Genomic DNA, 18,812 nt, shown 5'->3' with positions numbered 1-18,812 from the left:
GGATTACGTATCATAACTATGTCACGGGAACCGTACCCATAGTCACGATGATTTATTATTAATCGCGCCTAAAGCAAAACTACGCATATTCATGGTTTGATTATCCTAAAGTTCGAGATTGCATGTGAGGTACAAACGTTATGGAGATATACTGTAGGAGCCAGATCATTCTTTCCTGAGGGTCTTAGACTATTCAAAATGACATTTAATTTCCAGAAGCAAACATTATATAGAATTATAAACTAACATGTTATCAACTCAATTTAATTTATGAGATAATCGACAGCCAACCAAGAGAATGATCGAACTTGATTCTAATTTACAGCACAAGTACATTCTGAATTTGCAACACTAGTATAATAACACTTCGGCTACACCAGCTCTGAACAAATACACGATCAAGCCCTATTACTGGGCTCCATACCCCAGGCCCAACGGCCTAAGGTCCAGACTCGCTCAAAGGACTCCCAACTGGCCCAAGTTACAAGTCTGGCCCATTTATGAAGTCCCTGTTAAGACGAAATCCGGAGAAGAACATCATTCACCTAAATTTTGAAACCATGTGTAAAGCTAAATTAGAGGTTAAATTTACAAAGATAACCTACTCCATAGCTACTGATTACAGTAGCTGAATTCATGAATTATTACAAACCTTTTCAAAACAAATCTTGTACAAATCATTTATCAGCAGACAACCCTCAAACTTAACGTTACAGAAGACTTAACTATTGCTATCAAGGGTACTTTGCTTATGAAGCCCTTTATTACACAACATAATGCCTAACGTGACCCTGAGCTTCCTACTTGAGGACTTCTGCTTCCAATTACTCTCCCAAACTTACAAAGATATAGCCATTGGGCTATTCTTCATAAACTGTTTGGCGAATCAAATGGCCCATATGTTCAGGTTTGACTAAGGTACTGCTGGCAGTCTCATCCAAACAAAGTCATTTTTTTCTTGAGAATGTATACTAACAGCAATAGGAAGAAAAGGAAAAGCAATACAAATGGTCAATCCAAGCAAAACAACTTAAACAACATTTAGAACTAACAAACCAGACATACAAGGCTGAAACACGCAACATGTCACTATGAACGAACTAAATCTGCCCTTAAAAAAATATCAGCAATAAGAAACTATTTAAATACATTAGGATTTAAGTCAATACATCGAAAACACAGTGATAAGTCAACAAAGAGAAAATTAGCAATCCCTTTTGAAGCATAACCAATGTATAGAATTGTGATAAATACCTAACAACTGATAGACCAGCTGAAGAGCCAAATAAAGGCCAAGAGAGAAATAAACAACCAGCAGAACTGAGTAGCAACCAAGAAAACCAAGCAACAATCCTAGCCTTAAAGCTAAGCCTCAAACACAGCTAGTCAACAGCAGCAGCAAACCAGAGAAAAACAGCCTTAAGTCTGGGAATTTCCAGTACTCTCTAGAAGAAATCCATCTCAGAAAATGAGAAGAAGATTCAATTTCAAAGAACTCTCCCTAAAATCTGTCTATTCCCGATTGTATTTGAGAGGAATAAAACTCAGTCTAAAATCCCACCCTTCGTTTCTGTGTGAAGGGTGTATATATAGGCTATCTAAAATCAGAGAAGGTCTGTTGGGGGGAAGGAATATGTCAGCGTGAATTCAGGGAAAATAGACGAGGGGAGGGAATCTTTTTCCAACTGAAAAATGCCAGCTGTCCCTTCTAGAAACAGACTATCTGCTTAGGCTTGGACCCAAATGGCCCAAAACCAAGCCCAGATCCGACATTAAAGAAACCAGCCCACAAAAGAAATGAAACAACAAATGCCATATTTCAAATAAAATCAGAGATTTGACTAAATATTTAACCTTTAATTAATCTAAATTAGTTTATTAGTTGAACAAATTGAACATGCAATTAACGACGAAGCTTAATCAACCAATCGGGAAAAAAGAAAAAGAAGGAAAAACAACAAAACAAAAACAAACAAGAAAAACACAGAGCCGGAACAAATGAGGAAAAAAGAATACTAATTTAACGCTAAAGAAATGAGTAAACGAAATAACCCGACGGGCAACAGGAACGATGAACTCTAGCCGCGAATCGATGAAAGGACCGGACTCCGGTAACTTCGAAACGGGTCGAGACTAGCCTAGAATAGATGCTCTCAACAAGATTACTCGATGCATGTAAGCCTTGAACTAAAATAAACAGAAACACCAAAGTTATTTAGAAATAAACCAGACTAGGGTTTTTCTGGAATTTTTAGATCTAAGATTCGCTAATTTTGGTGGGGTTTTTGATGAAATTGATGGGGGATTAGGGATTAGGAGGGTATGAGGGTCATAGGGTGCGAGTTTGAGAGGATTCGGAGTGGTGCCGTCGGCGTGGGGATTCTGGGCAGCTAGGGTTTGGAGTGAGTTTGAGAGAGAGAGACGAGGGGTTTGGGGGCGGCTAGGGTTTGGTGAGTGAAGGAGAGGGAGAGGAAAATAAGGGGGGTCTCCAGGGTTTGGGGGGTGGATCCGACAGATATAAGGGTTTGGAGGGGGGGAGATTACGGGCCGTTAGATCAAAGGAGATCAACGGCTGAGATCGCCTGTTAACGAAACGACATCGTTTTGGTTAAGTGACGAGGCTGGGCCAGGTGAGGGGTTGGGCTTAGCGGACTTGGGGCGATCGTTTGGGCCAGACATTGTTTTGGCCCAAGTTTGAGACCAAACAGAATTTCTTTCTTTTCTTTTCTTTTTCTTGATTTTAAATTCTAATTAATTAAAACCTAAATTAAGTATTAAATCAAGCTAATTTGTAGAAATAAACCTAGTTATCTATTTTATCATAATTAATTAATTTAGACTAATAAAAGAAGAATTACTAATTTGCAATTTAAAGCCTAAAAATGTAAAAACGACTCATATTTTCGTGATTTTTGTTTAATAATGCAGTTAACTCATGCAATTAAATCCTAAATGCAACTAGACCTAAAATGTTATGCAAGAAATACTTTAGAGATTTTGGTATTTTTTTTATGATTTTAGAATGTTAAATATGCAACTAAATGCAAGCAGCTTTTAAACCGAAATTCCTACAAATTCTATAAAACTAAAAACAATTAAGAAAAAAAAAATCTATTTGTGAATTTCTATAGGAATATTTTAGTCGGGCAAAAATCATGTGCTCACACTAATGCATGTATTAGGTTGGTTAAAGAAAAAATTATCCTTAAAGTCCCTTAAAACTTGAGAATATGGAGGGTATTTTTGTAAAAACCTATTTTTCTTAAAAATTATGCAATGTATTATAATTTTAATACACCACACCAAACAATAGATAAGAAATAATATCTGCATAACTAATGCTTGCATTACTAATCCATGCAATACTAATCCATACATTACTAATACACCCTATTCCGCACTATTCTTATACACCCTACCAAACGACCCCTTAGTACATTAGAAATATATGAATGGCATGAATATAATAATGAATAAGTAATGAGGAGAATAATGATTGAGGAATTGAATTAATTATAAGTTGAAGGGTACTATGCTATGGAAAAATATTTTCCTTACTGGTTTCGGCCACTGCTAATAATTTAGGAGCCATGATGATTGAGTAGTAATGGAAGACATAATATTATGGACAAAGCTTTGTAACATTGCATTTTGGAGTCAAATAATTTGCACAGGGAAATCGTGGGATCTACATTACACATTCATGTGATTAGAATTGGATAATTCAACTCATGTATAGCTACAGCTGTATTAACGAGTCATTGAGTCCATTATGCTTAGGAACTTTCAAGTTTACTGAGTTTTACATATGTGAGTGTTTAAGGGATTAGTTGAATTGTTAGCATATCACTTACTGACTTTGGTATATATAACAATTATGAGATAACCTCGACTAGCATAATTGATATCATTCATTAATATTTTACGTACATTGAGGCCATCGAAGGCCGTTTGATTGGTGATCTAAATATTGCAAGGTCGGAAAATTTGTCATTTGCGAGGTAAGTGGGACTTTAAACTTTGATACTTGATTTTTCAAAACCCGTTTTGAAAAATATTTTGTCTGCCTGGTCCATGTGTTGGGACGAGCGTGCGCTTGGCAAAATCGGTGGTCTTTGACCAGCCGCAAATATATATTATTTTGTAAAAAATTGAAAATTTAATAAGTGATTATTGGTGTAGTGTGATGTGGCGTAGCCTCGTGCTATGGCGTTGGAGCGAAATTATTTCTTCGTTGCCGTAATATATCTGGGGCATTGTGTATGCCGCCGTAATAGATTTGGGGCATCATGTATACCGCTGTGATAGATTTGGGAAATTGTGTATGCCACCATAATATATTTGGGGCATTGTGTATGCTGCTGTGATAGATTTGAGGCATTGTGTATGCTGTCGTGGACTCGTCGGGGTGTTTGGTTAATTTCCTGCACTGCTGTTAATGACAAGTCCTTAGTGTAGATTGTGTTGAGATATACATAGTGTTGTTGTTGAATAATTGGTTGGGCATTATAGAGTAATTATATGGTGAAAGATTTTTGTGCATATTATTTCTGTGCTCGTTGTGTGTTTGTATTTTCTAACACTTATTCTAGAGGTATTCATAGTGGCGGGTCGAGGATCTTACTGGGTTATATTTACATATAACTCGCTCCTTACCTACATGTCTATGCAGATACTATTGGTGAAGACGGAGCTAGTAGCTGACGAGTTCACTAGAGTTGATTCGGTTGTTGAGGTGAGCCGCCGCATTGTTCGTGGAGGCCGCCAAAAGAGTCTTTATTATTCATTCGTATGATGTCTCTTGCAATTCTCTTAGATGTTGCATGGTCTAGTGTGGAATTTGGGTTAGAATTTCATTATAATATTTCAAGATATTAATATATATTTTGTAATTTAGTTGTCAGATTATTTAGACACTCTTGTGATTAATTAAATACTGTAAATTAATGGATAAGCTAAAAAAGTATAGTTTGCCTGACGGGTAATGTTAGCTGGGTGTCAATCACGTCTGGGATGTAGTTTGGGACGTGACATATAATTCGTCACGAGAAGAACGGGAAACACGGTGTTAATACAAGCAAATTATTTAGGTCTATTAACCAAATAAATTTTTAACCGTGTTAGGCTCATTCACTTTTAATTTCAATTACTCGGCAACGCCGACGACATACATCCAATGAGAGAGCTAGAAGTAATTGGTCACGATTTTAAAATGACATATAACTTTCTGTTAAAAGTTAAATAAGCTTTAAGTAGAAAAAAGATACAGTACATGCATCCTTAATGTTCAGCGGGGAGGAGATTTGCAGTCGCACCTTATATTTGTGTCACCTTTTAATTTGTATCCTATTTTTTAAAATTATTGATTTGGTAGCCATCTCACAAAAAATCCGTAATAATATGACAATTACACTCCTGACAAAAGATATAAAACGATCTCATCCTCTCCTCTCAGCAACTTTATAAAAAAATCAGAAACTTGTTCAGATTCATTTTCAGAATCACACTTGCATGAAGTTGTTTCCCCTTGAAGCTAAAACTTCATGCTAATGCAGCATGAAGTTGTTTCATGTTGAAGCTAAAACTTCATGCTAATGCATGCTGAAGTTATTTGTCATGCAGTCTACAGTTTTATCATGAATTTTATCTGAAACTTCTGTCTAAACATGCTGAAGTTATTTAGTTCATTTGCTAAAACTTCAAACTAAACATGCTGAAGTTATTTAGTTCATTTGCAAAAACTTCAGACTAAACATGCTGAAGTTATTTAGTTCATTTGCTAAAATTTCAGACAAAACATGCTGAAGTTATTTAGTTTATTTGCTAAAACTTCAGACTAAACATGCTTAAGTTATTTAGTTCATTTGCTAAAACTTCAGACTAAACATGCTTAAGTTTTTTAGTTCATTTGCTAAAACTTCAGACTAAACATGCTGAACTTTTTTAGTTCATTTGCTAAACTTCAGACTAAACATGCTTAAGTTTTTGTCTTGCAATATGTAATTTTCTAAAGAGTTTTTGCTAACGCATGTTGAAGTTATTTAGTTCATTTGCTAAACTTCATACCAAAACATGCTGAAGTTTTGTAACGCACTCTATAGTTTTGTCCTGAGTTTTATCCGAAACTTCAGTATAAATGCTTAAATTTTTGTCCTGCAGTTTGTCAATAGTCTTTTATTAAAGAAGGGCAAAATCATCTTTTTAAAACGTTTTTAACAAAAAATGGGTACGGATGCAAACGAAAAAATAAAACGGGTATAAGTTAAAAAGGAGCGACCAAATAGGGTGCCCTTTGCAATTTTTACGTGGGGAGGACTAGTCTTAATATAAGTAGAGAAATTAGAGTCTTCCTTTAGGGTTAATTTCACTGAATGTCATCCAACTTATCATTTATTTCACAAAAGTCACTTATCTATTTTTCATCACTTAAAAGTCCCTCAACTTTAACTTTGTAACTTAAAAGTCATTCTATTTCAAAACCTATAAAATATCCAATAAAAAATATGACATGGCATTATATTTAATTAAAAAATCTAACAATAATGCTACATAAGCTTAAATAAACCATATCTAAGTTAGACCCATTTCTTACTCAGCCCGATTTCGGTCGATTTTTTGAATATTAGTTTTAATTTATTTTATATGAAAAACCGACTGATTTCGGTCGGTTTCTTAAAAAATAAATTTTGCGGGATTCTAAAATAGTTTTCCTCATTTTTGCGCTAAAAAAACAGACCAAAGTCGGTCGGTTTCGTAAAATAAAATTAAAAAAAAATATTTGAGAAAATCGACCGACTTCGATAGATTTTTCGGTCGGTGTTTTGACCGACCGAAGTCGGTCGGTTGGCCGCAGTCTATTTTGGCCGAATTTTTAGTAGTGAACTTCTACTATGCAATTATTGTGGGTGTTTCTTACTAATATTTTGACTTTAATGGAATAGTAATTTGTGAGAATAAGTTCTTATTAGCTTGTTGTTCTTGAGATTGAAGTCGGTCGGTTTTCCAAAATATTTTATTTTTTAATTTTCTTTTACCAAACCGACCGACTTTGGTCGGTTTTTTTTGGCGCAAACTGCGGGAAACTATTTTAGAATCCCGCAAAATTTATTTTTTAAGAAACCGACCGAAATCGGTCGGTTTTTCATATAAATAAATTAAAACTAATATTCAAAAAACCGACCGAAATCGAGCTGAGGAAGAAATGGGTCTAACTTAGATATGGTCTATTTAAGCTTATGTGGCATTATTGTTAGATTTTTTAATTAAATATACTGTCATGTTATATATTTTATTGGATATTTTATAAGTTTTGAACTAGAATGACTTTTAAGTTACAAAGGTAAAGTTGAGTGACTTTTAAGTGATGAAAAATAAATAAATGACTTTTGTGAAATAAATGATAAGTTGGATGATCATGGTGAAATTAACCCCACTCCATTTAGAAGAAATGAGATGCACCTTTGGCTCTCCATCTTTCAATTGTTTAATCTTACTTTATAAAACTAACGTCTTTTTCATTTTTATCATGAAACCAATATGAGGCAAGCGGATGTGTGCACATATATTATTAAACGACTAAGATTAAAGCAAGAACGTTCAAAGTGGTACCAATGTCCTTTGTAAAAGAAGTGTTCTAATTCCCCTGAGAGTGATTTTGCGCTCATTCAACACATCCAAGAAAAGAAGTAACTTTATATTATAATATGATTATAAAATAAGAGAAGAAGGATGGTATGAAACATCTGACGTTCAATCATTGAAACAGTGCCAATGAGTATATGTTATATTAATAACTTTTGTATAACAGCATAAAGTACCTACCAACAAAGTTATCGAGCGTAACAAAATTAATAGACTCTATTTTCGTATTCTGTCAACTTGAACCATTCCTTTTGCTTTTCTTTTTTGGTTCAACAATTTGACCCTTTCCATGCATAGAAAAACCCAATGTATATTATGTATCCGTGTCAAATTTGGCTCGTGCTTAATCCGTCCAGACTTGGACAAGTTGGCTAGGCATATGTTTATTGACGAATGATTTTGGGCATAGTTCAATTCAGCTGATCTAAAGCTTGGGCCAATTTGAGTTGCATATGTAACTCAAATTGAACCACAAGAAAACTTATCAAAAAACAGAGAAAATAATTATTTGAGCTTGATTTGCTTGAAATAATCACAATAAATAAAGAAAAGATTATTACTTCATTAGTTTGATTTGATAACTAAACAAAGGCTAAAAGAACAAACAAATAAAAAAACTTTTGAATTGGACAGATTAAATTATGACCCGTCGCTTAGTCCAAATTCACATGTCCATTGTGTCCCAAGCAAAACATTTGGCGGATTATAGCCCTATCCATTTATTGACTCAATTTATTTTGACCCGCTCAAAGATTTAAGAAAAAGAAGTTAAATGCATTTATTTCTTTATAACTATAGAGAATTAGAGATTGATAAATTAATGACAACCCACTAGTAAAAGATAAACCTACTAAAGCAAAGCAAAGGGAAGTATATCCTGAATTTCTTCGGTCATTGTAGCAAATTGATCTCCTCTATAGACAATAGCAGTACCCAAAAGCCAGAACTGGATAGCCCCTACATTATTGAGGCCGAATGGCAAGCCATAATTGGTCCTTCCATCATTTCTGAATTGTTTTTTAGCTGATTAGGAGTTCATTTTGTATATAAAATCATTAAAATCAAACCCCTCCAAAAAAAAAAAGCATGAGTTGTAAGCCGTAGTGCCCCTAAGGATTGGTGGATGACATAATAAAAGAGCATCCTGGGATATTGCTATTGCACCTTCCTTATTCAGAGTGCTCTTTTGCATTTTAGAATAGAAAATTTGTTCAAATAAAATATACCTTATTGTAGTACAAAAGTTCTTCCTCTGTTGCACCCACTTTCCACCCCCTGACTATATAAATATGTCGGCCAAGCTCTCCTTATTTCAGTGTCAAGTAGTACTTGTGCAACTCTAGCATTGTGGGTGAGAGACAGAGTACTAGAAATTTGCAATTCTTTGGCTAGAAACATACAAAAAAGAGATGGCGGGTATTTCTGGTCACTGGGCTTTTGCTTTTGGTGTCCTTGGTAAATACAAACCTGTTTTTCTAAAGTAACATAACATTTATTAAATCATTAGCATGCACCACCCTTTGTTATTTACTTTCTAGAGTAAATAACTCTTCATCTTTTCTTTCTTTTATTCCTTTTGGCAATTTGCAGGCAACATCGTCTCATTCATTGTGTTCCTTTCTCCGCTGTGAGTCTCTATTTGCTTATACTTTTTAAGTATGTTATTATTTTTTTTCCCTTATTCGCTTAATTATAATCTAACACTATATATAACGTCACACTTGCAGGCCTACGTTTTATAAAATTTACAAGAAGAAATCAACTGAAGGCTATCAATCAATTCCATATGTGGTTGCTCTCTTTAGTTCCATGCTTTGGATTTATTATGCATTTCTCAAGACAAACACGACCCTTATCATCACTATAAACTCCTTTGGTTGTTTCATTGAAACTATCTACGTCAGTTTCTATCTTTTCTACGCACCAAAGAAAGCCAGGGTATGCTTTTACAAGAAATCGATCATTTTTTTTCTACAGAAGATTTATATTTTATTCGTTTTCTTTCCTATAGCAAGAATGTAACTTTGATCTTCAAAATTTAATTAATGCAGGTTCAAACTGTGAAGATGCTCGTATTATCAGTAGTGGGTGGCTTTGGTGCTATTGTTCTTGTTACCCAATTTCTATTCAAAGGTGCCGCTCGGGGCCAAGCGGTTGGATGGATTTGCCTTGTGTTTTCCTTGTGTGTGTTTGTAGCACCCTTAGGCATTGTGGTGAGCTTTTAATTACGTGCAAAAAATTCAAATTTTGAGAATTTAGTCATCTTCATTTATTTCCCCTGTTTTCCCATGCATGAAGATGAAGATAATGCTTAACTATTTTTCTCATCTTATGCAGAGACAAGTTATAAAAACAAAGAGTGTGGAATACATGCCACTTCTCCTATCAGTTTTTCTCACCTTAAGTGCTGTAATGTGGTTCTTCTATGGCCTTCTCGTAAAAGACATTAACATAGCTGTAAGTTCTATATATTTTCAGTATATATACTTAATTTCTATTGCAGTTTTTTCCTTAATTTCTATATATACTTCATACTTGCATGTGTTTATGTTACCTTAATATATATGTATCTTGAATCTTATCGTGTATTTACTTCCACCTTTGTCATTGCAGATTCCAAACGTATTGGGATACCTTAATATATATGTATCTTGAATCTTATCGTGTATTTACTTCCACCTTTGTCATTGCAGATTCCAAACGTATTGGGATTCATCCTAGGAATTCTCCAAATAGTGCTCTACGTAATATACAACAAAAAGGAGAAAGCCATTTTAAAGGAGCAGAAACTACCGGCGAAGATACAAAACCATGTCATTATCGTAGATGAGAACAATAATCAGAAGCTTCCAGAACTCACAGAGGAACAGATTATTGACATTGTAAAGCTTGGTTCCCTAATTTCCTCAGGAAAAATTCACGTGGCTTCGTGTTTGCATAATTCTACATGTGGAGTTGAAGCAGCTAAAGTTGAGAATATGCCCAAACTGCAAACTGCCGAAGCCTAGGAATTCATTACTTTGATTTACTCTTTCCTAACTCCTTATGTGTTTGTACACATTAATTCTTAGCTCATATTTTCCTGTTATAGTTATTAGCTTTCTAGCTAGAAAATTGTCGTCTTAATCAGAAAACAGCTGTCCGTCATTGATTGTGGTAGCAATAAAATAAATTTTTGTTCAAGTTCATTTGCGTTAAAATTGATTTCTATGGTTTTTATGCACTATCAGCATTCAGCAGTAAAAAGTAGTCCTTTTTTTTAATTAGACGTACTATTTCATCACGTTTTACATGATCGATAATGTTGTTACATCAAATTTGGGCGCGCGCGTATGCATGCAGTTATTTTCATCTATTACAATTTGACGGTGCACAGAAATAGCCACTTCTCGTTTATGGCTTTAATGCAAGCACGTAACGCGCATGTGAAGGAAAATAGTTTTATTATAAATCTCCACATTTATTTACACTTAAAATGAGCTAGTAATACCCATATTTACAGTAGTACGAAATCTATTTTAACTAGAAATATTAAAACATATTCTTATAATTATGACTACAAATCCTAACTAGACATTAATTAAATAACTTGTAAATATCAAATCCTAAATAATTTTAATTTCCTACTATAACTTTGAATTAGTTTTCCAACGGCATAGAATTCATTTCAACTAAGTAGTACTACTATATTCGGTAGCATTAGCACTATCTGCTAATTGATGTTTACATGTCAGGTTAAGTTCACTTACCACGAATTATAGGAATATCATTATGACAAGTCTGATAAAATAATTTTGTGCATTTCTATAATATAATATATAAAAAAAGTGTTGAGCAAATGATGAGCTTAAAATTTGCTGAGTCGCACAAGCTAATAGGTACTTGAGGCTACCAAATTTTTCCTAAATTCACACGTAAAGTAAATAATTCCAGGTATCCGCATTATCGTTCACTTATTTTATTAAAAAGATAGAAATTCCTGTCGGCTTAGCTAGTCTTCCTCGTCCCAGCTTTTCTCTGTTTCTCAATATTTTATCAGTTAGCTTTAAAGTCGTGTAGATTAAGAAAAAGTAGGACTAAAAGATATCTAAAGTGAATCCCAAATTCAATTTGAATATATATGAGTGTCGTTCATGAGCAACAATAATGCGTTCAAAGTCTTATGCGAAGTCTCGTTGTGACGTTAATGGTTGTCCCATTGGCTTTTTTCCCCATGCTTTAAAGCTACCGATAAAGAGAACAATTTTTTTTAATCCTTTTATTGTAAATTCATCTATCTTTGTAAAGAAATAGTTGTCCATGCATTAAAACATTAATATCTACTGATTTTTCATTTTCTTAATGCACATGAGATGTTAAATCTCTTGCTAGAAACGCCACAATTTTGTTAAACGACAATTGAATTATATTGAGTAATTCATGATTTAGAAATTAGTTCAATTGGTGGTGAATTGTACTTGTTAAGTATGTCCTGATGATCCTTGCCAAAATATTTGTAGATCGTGAGTTGTTGAACTCCCACGAAGTTTGAAAGGATGAATTGAAGCTAAGACTTGAGGTGAGTTGAGGTTTACTTTCCTAGTAGGAAATTCCATTATAACTCTTGTGCTCATATGTTAGATAAAGCTAAGTCATGTCTTCTCGTGATCCAATACTCAGTTCATTTATTCTTATTCAGTACGACATTATATGTGACATGGATACATGCTTATGTGTATTACCAATTATTATGTGCCCTTATTTGTGATATTCACATTCAGTAGGGAGAAATGGCCAACCTCCCCCAGCGTGAGTGCCATGATGCCAAGGTTACCTACCCCACGCTCGAAGGTGCCAAATGTTTGTTGGGGAGATAGGCCGATACTCCCCCGTACGTGTTCCTAGATGCTCACGTACGCAGGGCTATTATGCATAACAATTAACTTTGCAAAGTTACGTTTTAAAATATATATAACTCAGTTTCTGTTTCAGATATCAGTTATGGGCTCAATTTCTACGTTACGTTTCAGTTTCAGCTTACAGTTTCAGTTTCCAGCTAATTACTTGGTTGTAAAATTTTATATGATCTATATGATTTTTCGTATATCCCTTTTCTTTCTTATATTTTCCAGAAGGTCTCGCTCCGTCTTTTTAGGAGGTAGCCTATGAGACTTACTGGGTATCCTTTGGTGGTACTTAGCCCGTTTGGGCCAGCTACGTCGTGTGGCAGGTATTGAGGACGCAGGTAACGAGGCATGTGGCTAGAGGAGATATTCTAGATTTAGTTTATAGACTCTGTTGATTCACCACATCGGTAGCGAACCCTTTTCAGACTATTATTTATATCTTTTTTTTTCTTTACGTTTATTTTAGTTCCGGGGATGCCCCCGTAGGCTATGTATTTTAAATTTTGTTTTCAAATTCTAGAGGCTCATGACTTCTTAGTGGGTCAGTATTAAAGTAGTTTGGGATTTATCCTTTATTTATTATTTTTATCAGTTAGCTTAAGAACTGTAACTTGATTAGAATTAATATTTAAGCACATTAGATTCTTTGCTATTGAACTTGAAGTTTGATACAAATAGTACAGGGTTCATTCAACAAGTGGTAAGGGTTGAGCGCCAATCACATCCAATCCCAATTTGGGGGCGTGACAAGTTGGTATCAGAGCGACCAGGTTTACGGAGTTCTAGGGAGTCATGAGTCGTGTCTAGCAGAGTCTCAAATATGCGTATGTTGTGCACCATACTTATATTTGAGAGGTTGCAGGACATGTTAGGAATTTTGTTTTCTCCTTTGATTCTTATATCGTGCGTTAGAGCTAAATGTTTCAAAATTCTAATACCCATTTATCTCTCGTTTTAGCGCAAACAAGATGGTTAGAAAAAGATCAACGTCATCCTCTGCTGCTAACAATATTAAGATACTAGCTGCTAATCATCAAGAAGCAGCATCAGAGGTGCAAGCCGCACCAATAGCACCATCTGCAGTTAAAGGACGTGGCAGAGGTAGAGGTAGAGGTCAAAATGCTAGGGGTAGAGGTGCAAATGCCAGAGGTAATCATGCTCGTGGTAGGGCCACTATACAGGCACAAACTCCACCTCAGCATGTTGTTAATGATCGGGTACCACCACATCAGCGGGATAATTGAATTGACATAATTTTGTACTTTCTGGAGTCCCTAGCCCCTCCAGGTGGTGGTCGGGCTGCACGTGTTCATGCTCCTCCTCAGGACCCTCATTATTCAGATGAAGAGGTTATATGAGATGATTTTCAAGCTCTAATCGAGGTACCACCACCAGTTGTCCCTTCAAATATTGCCTAGACAGTGCAGTTACCAACATGAAAAATTAATCCACGTGCCTTTCTGAGATTAAACCCTCCTACTTATAATGGTACAGATAAACCAAATGAACCAATGTTATTTTTGGAAGAGATAGAGGAAATATTTATTTCTTTGGGTTGTCTTGAAACACAAGCCATAGAGTTGATTGGGTTTCGATTGAAGGGTGCAACAGGACAATGGTGGAGAGGTTACAAGAAGGCCATAGATTTTACATTACCTCAACTTACTTGGCCCCAGTTCAAAGAAGCTTTCAGGCCAAGTTTTTGCCTAGTAGTCGGATGGATGAGATCTGACATCAGTTCGAACATACCCTGTCAGTTACTGAATATGAGATGGAATTTACAAAATTGACAGAGTATGCACCTAATTTGATACTGACAGAGAGAGAAAAAGTGAGAAGGTTCATTGAAGGCTTGAATCCTTATATGATAAAAGATATGACTTCACATCAGGATGACAGGACTTATCTTCAGGTTGTCAATATCGCTACACGTAAGGAGGCTTTTGATAAAATCGCCAGGGAAGCTAGAGATAATAGCAAGAAGGCTAGAACAACGGGTATTTATAGTGGATTTTCAGTTGGGGGTAAGAACATGAATCATTCAGTTCGCATTCAATTAATGGCTCACTCGTCTCCTTATCCATCGCCACTCAGACATGGCCAGCAGAGTAAGGCTCAGGCCCCTCATGGGCAAAGTTCAACTAGTCAAGGCCAACCTCGGTTCTCCTATCCTATATGTCCTTTGTGCAGCAAAAGACATACATGAAAATGCCTTTTGGGTCAGAAAGATTGTTTCCAATGCCATGATCTGGGTCATATTAAGAGAGACTGTCCACTGCTTGGACAAGCTCTGGGGAAAACTCCAACCAGACATGCAACATCCATGGGTAATTCTATAGTTGCACCTCCTCCGGTTCAAGCATCTAATACTCAGACTGGTCGTGGTACCAATAGAGGTGGAGCTCAGGGAGGAGACGGACCGGCCAGATTCTATGCAGTTCTAGACAAGCAGAATGCTGAGGCGTCTAACAGAGTTATTACATGTATTCTCTCGGTTTGTTGTCGCCTTGCTTATGTATTAGTTGATCCTAGTTCAACTTTCTCCTATGTGTCTCCTTATTTTTGTGTCGAGTTTGGAAAAGCACCAAAAAAAATTAGGGGTTCCGTTTGAGGTTTCCACACCTATAGGAGAATCTGTTAAAGTTGAGTATATATTCAGAAACTACATCATCACAATTCAGGGCCGAGAAACATTAGCCGATTTGAACTTGCTAGATATGATAGACTTTGACATCATAGCTGCCATGAACTGGTTATCTTCTTGTCATGCTACAGTTGATTGCCATGCGAAGACGGTTAAATTCTCATTTATTGGGGAAAATTCAATTATAATTAGAGGTGAAGTGGGTACGTTTGTGAGTAAGTTTATTTCTTACCTTAAGGCTAGAAAACTAGTGATCAGTGGGTGTTTGGCGTATCTAGCACATGTGAGGGATATGAAAGTTGGCTCCCCAGTGCTTGAATCAGTATCGATTGTGAAAGAGTTTTCAGATGTGTTCCCGGATGATCTCCCAGGGATACCCCCAGATAGGGAGATTGAGTTTGGCATAGACACATTGCTAGGAACTCAACCAATCTCGATTCCTCCTTATAGAATGGCTCAATCTGAGCTAAATGAACTCAAGAAGCAGTTATAAGGGTTTTATTTGACCTAGTGTTTTACCTTGGGGTGCTCCAGTATTGTTCATGAAGAAAAAAGATGGTTCCTTACGGATGTGTATAGATTACCGCCAGCTGAATAAGGTTACTATCAAAAATAAATATCCACTTGCCAGGATAGATGACTTATTTGATCAGTTGTTGGGTGCCATGTATGTCTCAAAAATAGATTTGAGATCGGGATACCATCAGTTAAAAATCAAAGAAGAAGACATCCCTAAAATAGCTTTCAGGACTCGATACGGTCACTATGAATTTTTAGTGATATCCTTTGGGTTGACCAATCCACTAGCATCTTTTATGGACTAAATGAATAGAGTTTTCAAGCCTTTCTTAGATACCTTTGTCATAGTATTTATCGATGACATTTTGGTATATTCCCGTAGCTAGAAAGAGCATGAGAATCATTTGAGAACAGTTCTTCAAATACTCAAGGACCGTCAGCTTTATGCCAAATTTTCCAAATGTGAATTTTGGCTCGATACAGTTACATTTTTGGGACACGTGGTCTCGAAAGAAGGCATTAGAGCAGACCCACAGAAAATAGAAGAAGTTAAGAGTTGGCCTAGGCCGACGACCCCTACAGAGATTCACAGTTTTCTAGGGTTGGCAGATTACTTCTGCCATTTTGTAGAAGGGTTCTTCAGTAGCTTCCCCGTTGACAAAGTTACCTCAGAAAATGTGAAGTTCCAATGGTCTGAAGCCTCGGAGAAAAGTTTTCAAGAACTCAAGAACAGGTTGACTACAGCCCCAATCCTGACTCTACCTACCCCTACAGGTAAATTTGTGATCTATTGTGATGCTTCCACAGTAGGGTTAGGATGTGTTCTTATGCAGAATGATAAGGTAATTGCTTATGATTCTAGGCAGTTAAAGAATCATGAGATAAATTACCCTACCCACGATCTTGAGCTAGCAGCAATTATTTTTGGTCTAAAAATATGGCGTCACTACCTTTATGGAGAGCAATGTGACATATATATACAGATCACAAAAGTTTGCAGTATATATTTAAGTAGAAAGAGTTGAATCCGAGACAACGCAGGTGGTTAGAGTTGCTTAAAGATTATGATTGTAATATCTTTTACCATCCCGGCAAAGCGAATGTAGTTGCTGATGCTCTGAGCAGAAGATCCATGGGGAGTTTGACCAGGTTGTGTGTGGTCGAACGTCCAATAGTTAAGGAATCCCAGCAAATAGTTAGCCAAGGGGTTCGTCTCGATGAGAAGTGTGATGGAGGGTTGATAGCAAGTATGGGTGCTAAGTCTACTTTAGTAGAGCGAGTTAAAGCCAAACTATTTGATGACCCTAGCTTGCTTAAGCTCAAGGGAGGTGTCCTCAGTGGCAAGATTAAGAATTTTGCACTTGATGAGCATGGTGTGATAAGATTTGATGGCTGCTTATGCGTGCCAAATGTAGAAGATCTTCGAAGGGCAATTATGGTAGAAGCTCATAGCTCCAGCTATTCAATATATCCAAGTTTTACTAAAATGTATCCTGATTTGAGGGATATTTATTGGTGGAATAATATGAAGCGAGATATTACAGATTATGTATCATGGTGCCTTATCTATCAGCAAGTAAAAGCTGAACACTAGAGGTCAGGTGACTTAGCTCAAGTCATTGAAATACCAGAATGGAAATGGGAGAGAATAAGTATGGAAATTGTGGTGGGCTTGCCGCGAACTTTTAAGAAACATGACTCAATTTGGGTCATAGTGGACCGATTCACTAAGTCAGCTCACTTTTTGCCAGTCAAAACAACCTACACGACACCTCAGTATGCAACATTATACATAAAGGAGATTGTTCGGTTGCGTGGTACTCCCACGTCTGTTATTTCTGACAGGGGTGCACAGTTTATTGCCCAGTTCTGATAGAGTTTTCAGGAAGGTCTCGGTACCCGAGTTAATCTAAGTACAACTCTTCACCCTCAAATGGACGGGCAGGTCGAGAGGACAATTCGAACCTTAGAAGATATGTTACGAGCATGTATTCTTGATTCGAGGCCCTATATGAGAGGTGATGTCCTTCGCTTGTAGGGTGGTTTGAGTTAGGTGAAACAAAGCTTATTGGTCCAAACATAGTACATGATGCCTTGAAAAAGGTGAAACTTATTCAGGAACGACTTAAAACAGCTCAAAGCCGACAAAAGTCATACTCAGATATAAGACGTCGCGATCTTGAGTTCAAAGAGGGTGACTATGTATTTTTAAAGGTGTCTCCAATGAAGGGTATCATGAGGTTTGGTAAAAAAGGGAAGCTTAGCCCAAGATATATAGGGCCTTATCCAATTCTTAAAAGGATTGGGCTTGTGGCGTATCGACTAGCTTTACCTCCAGAGTTATCTTCTGTGCATCCAGTTTTTCATGTGTCCATGCTGAAACAGTACTTTCACGACCCGAGTAATGTACTTGATAGACATGATATAGAGATTTATGATACTCTAACATATGAGGAGGTCCCTGTAGCTATAATTGACAGGCAGGTTTGTAGACTTCGAACCAAAAACGTTGCTTCGGTGAAAGTAATATGGGGAAACCACTTAGCTGAGGAAGCTACGTGGGAGCCCGAGGAAGCCATGAAGAAAATATCCTTATTTGTTTGAGATTTCAAGTACATAATTCATTTTAAGCTTTAAAATATTTAGATTGACAAGTTATGTGATATTTGTGCTTATAATGATGTAAAATGGCTTTGGCGGGGATATGTGTATGCCTTGATGTTGTATATTATTGGATACAGTGGCTACAGGTGCAAAGTGTTATTGTTATTGGGTTGTTGGACAGGTTGAAAATTTATAGTTAGCTCCAGTTACAATGGAGACTCTACCGAAATTTTTAGAAATTTGGAAAGTTAATGAAAAATTCGAGTCCCTAAGGTTCTAAGAATGCAAGATGCCAAAGAAAATATTTCAATCCGTAGGAATAACTACGGTTCCACGTTTGAGGACGAACGATATTTAAAGGGGGGGAGAATGTAATACCCGTCATTGTTTTTGGACTAATTTATCCTTAAATATGGAAATAGATCTTATGGATAGAATAAATAAACTTTTTCAAAAAAACAAAACGTGGCTCATAGTATAGTATATGAGGCCATCAATAGCCTTGTAAATACCATTTA

General features: G+C 36.2%; 3 protein-coding genes across 3 annotated transcripts; all 3 read left to right on the top strand.

Annotated features, from left to right (window-relative positions):
- Positions 1-8,946: 8,946 nt before the first annotated feature.
- On the top strand, positions 8,947-10,824 carry LOC138891339 (bidirectional sugar transporter SWEET12-like). Its single transcript, XM_009607255.4, has 6 exons — positions 8,947-9,096; positions 9,232-9,268; positions 9,369-9,579; positions 9,693-9,854; positions 9,979-10,098; positions 10,335-10,824. The coding sequence occupies exons 1-6, from the start codon at positions 9,051-9,053 to the stop codon at positions 10,647-10,649; spliced, it is 891 nt and encodes a 296-aa protein (XP_009605550.1). The 5' UTR covers positions 8,947-9,050; the 3' UTR covers positions 10,650-10,824.
- A 2,671-nt stretch (positions 10,825-13,495) lies between these two features.
- Positions 13,496-15,664, top strand: LOC138908226 (uncharacterized). The gene is made up of 5 exons (XM_070198877.1): positions 13,496-13,676; positions 14,022-14,225; positions 14,321-14,551; positions 14,718-14,854; positions 15,050-15,664. Exons 1-5 carry the CDS (start codon positions 13,496-13,498, stop codon positions 15,662-15,664), a joined length of 1,368 nt encoding a protein of 455 aa, XP_070054978.1.
- A 1,158-nt stretch (positions 15,665-16,822) lies between these two features.
- On the top strand, positions 16,823-18,294 carry LOC138908225 (uncharacterized). The gene is made up of 2 exons (XM_070198876.1): positions 16,823-17,266; positions 17,809-18,294. The coding sequence occupies exons 1-2, from the start codon at positions 16,823-16,825 to the stop codon at positions 18,292-18,294; spliced, it is 930 nt and encodes a 309-aa protein (XP_070054977.1).
- Positions 18,295-18,812: the final 518 nt, after the last annotated feature.

This window comes from Nicotiana tomentosiformis, chromosome 3 (assembly GCF_000390325.3).
Source record: "Nicotiana tomentosiformis chromosome 3, ASM39032v3, whole genome shotgun sequence".
In the NCBI taxonomy this organism is placed as follows: Eukaryota; Viridiplantae; Streptophyta; class Magnoliopsida; order Solanales; family Solanaceae; genus Nicotiana; species Nicotiana tomentosiformis.
Note: the sequence above shows the minus strand (reverse complement) of the source record. Positions and strands in the feature narration are given on the sequence as shown.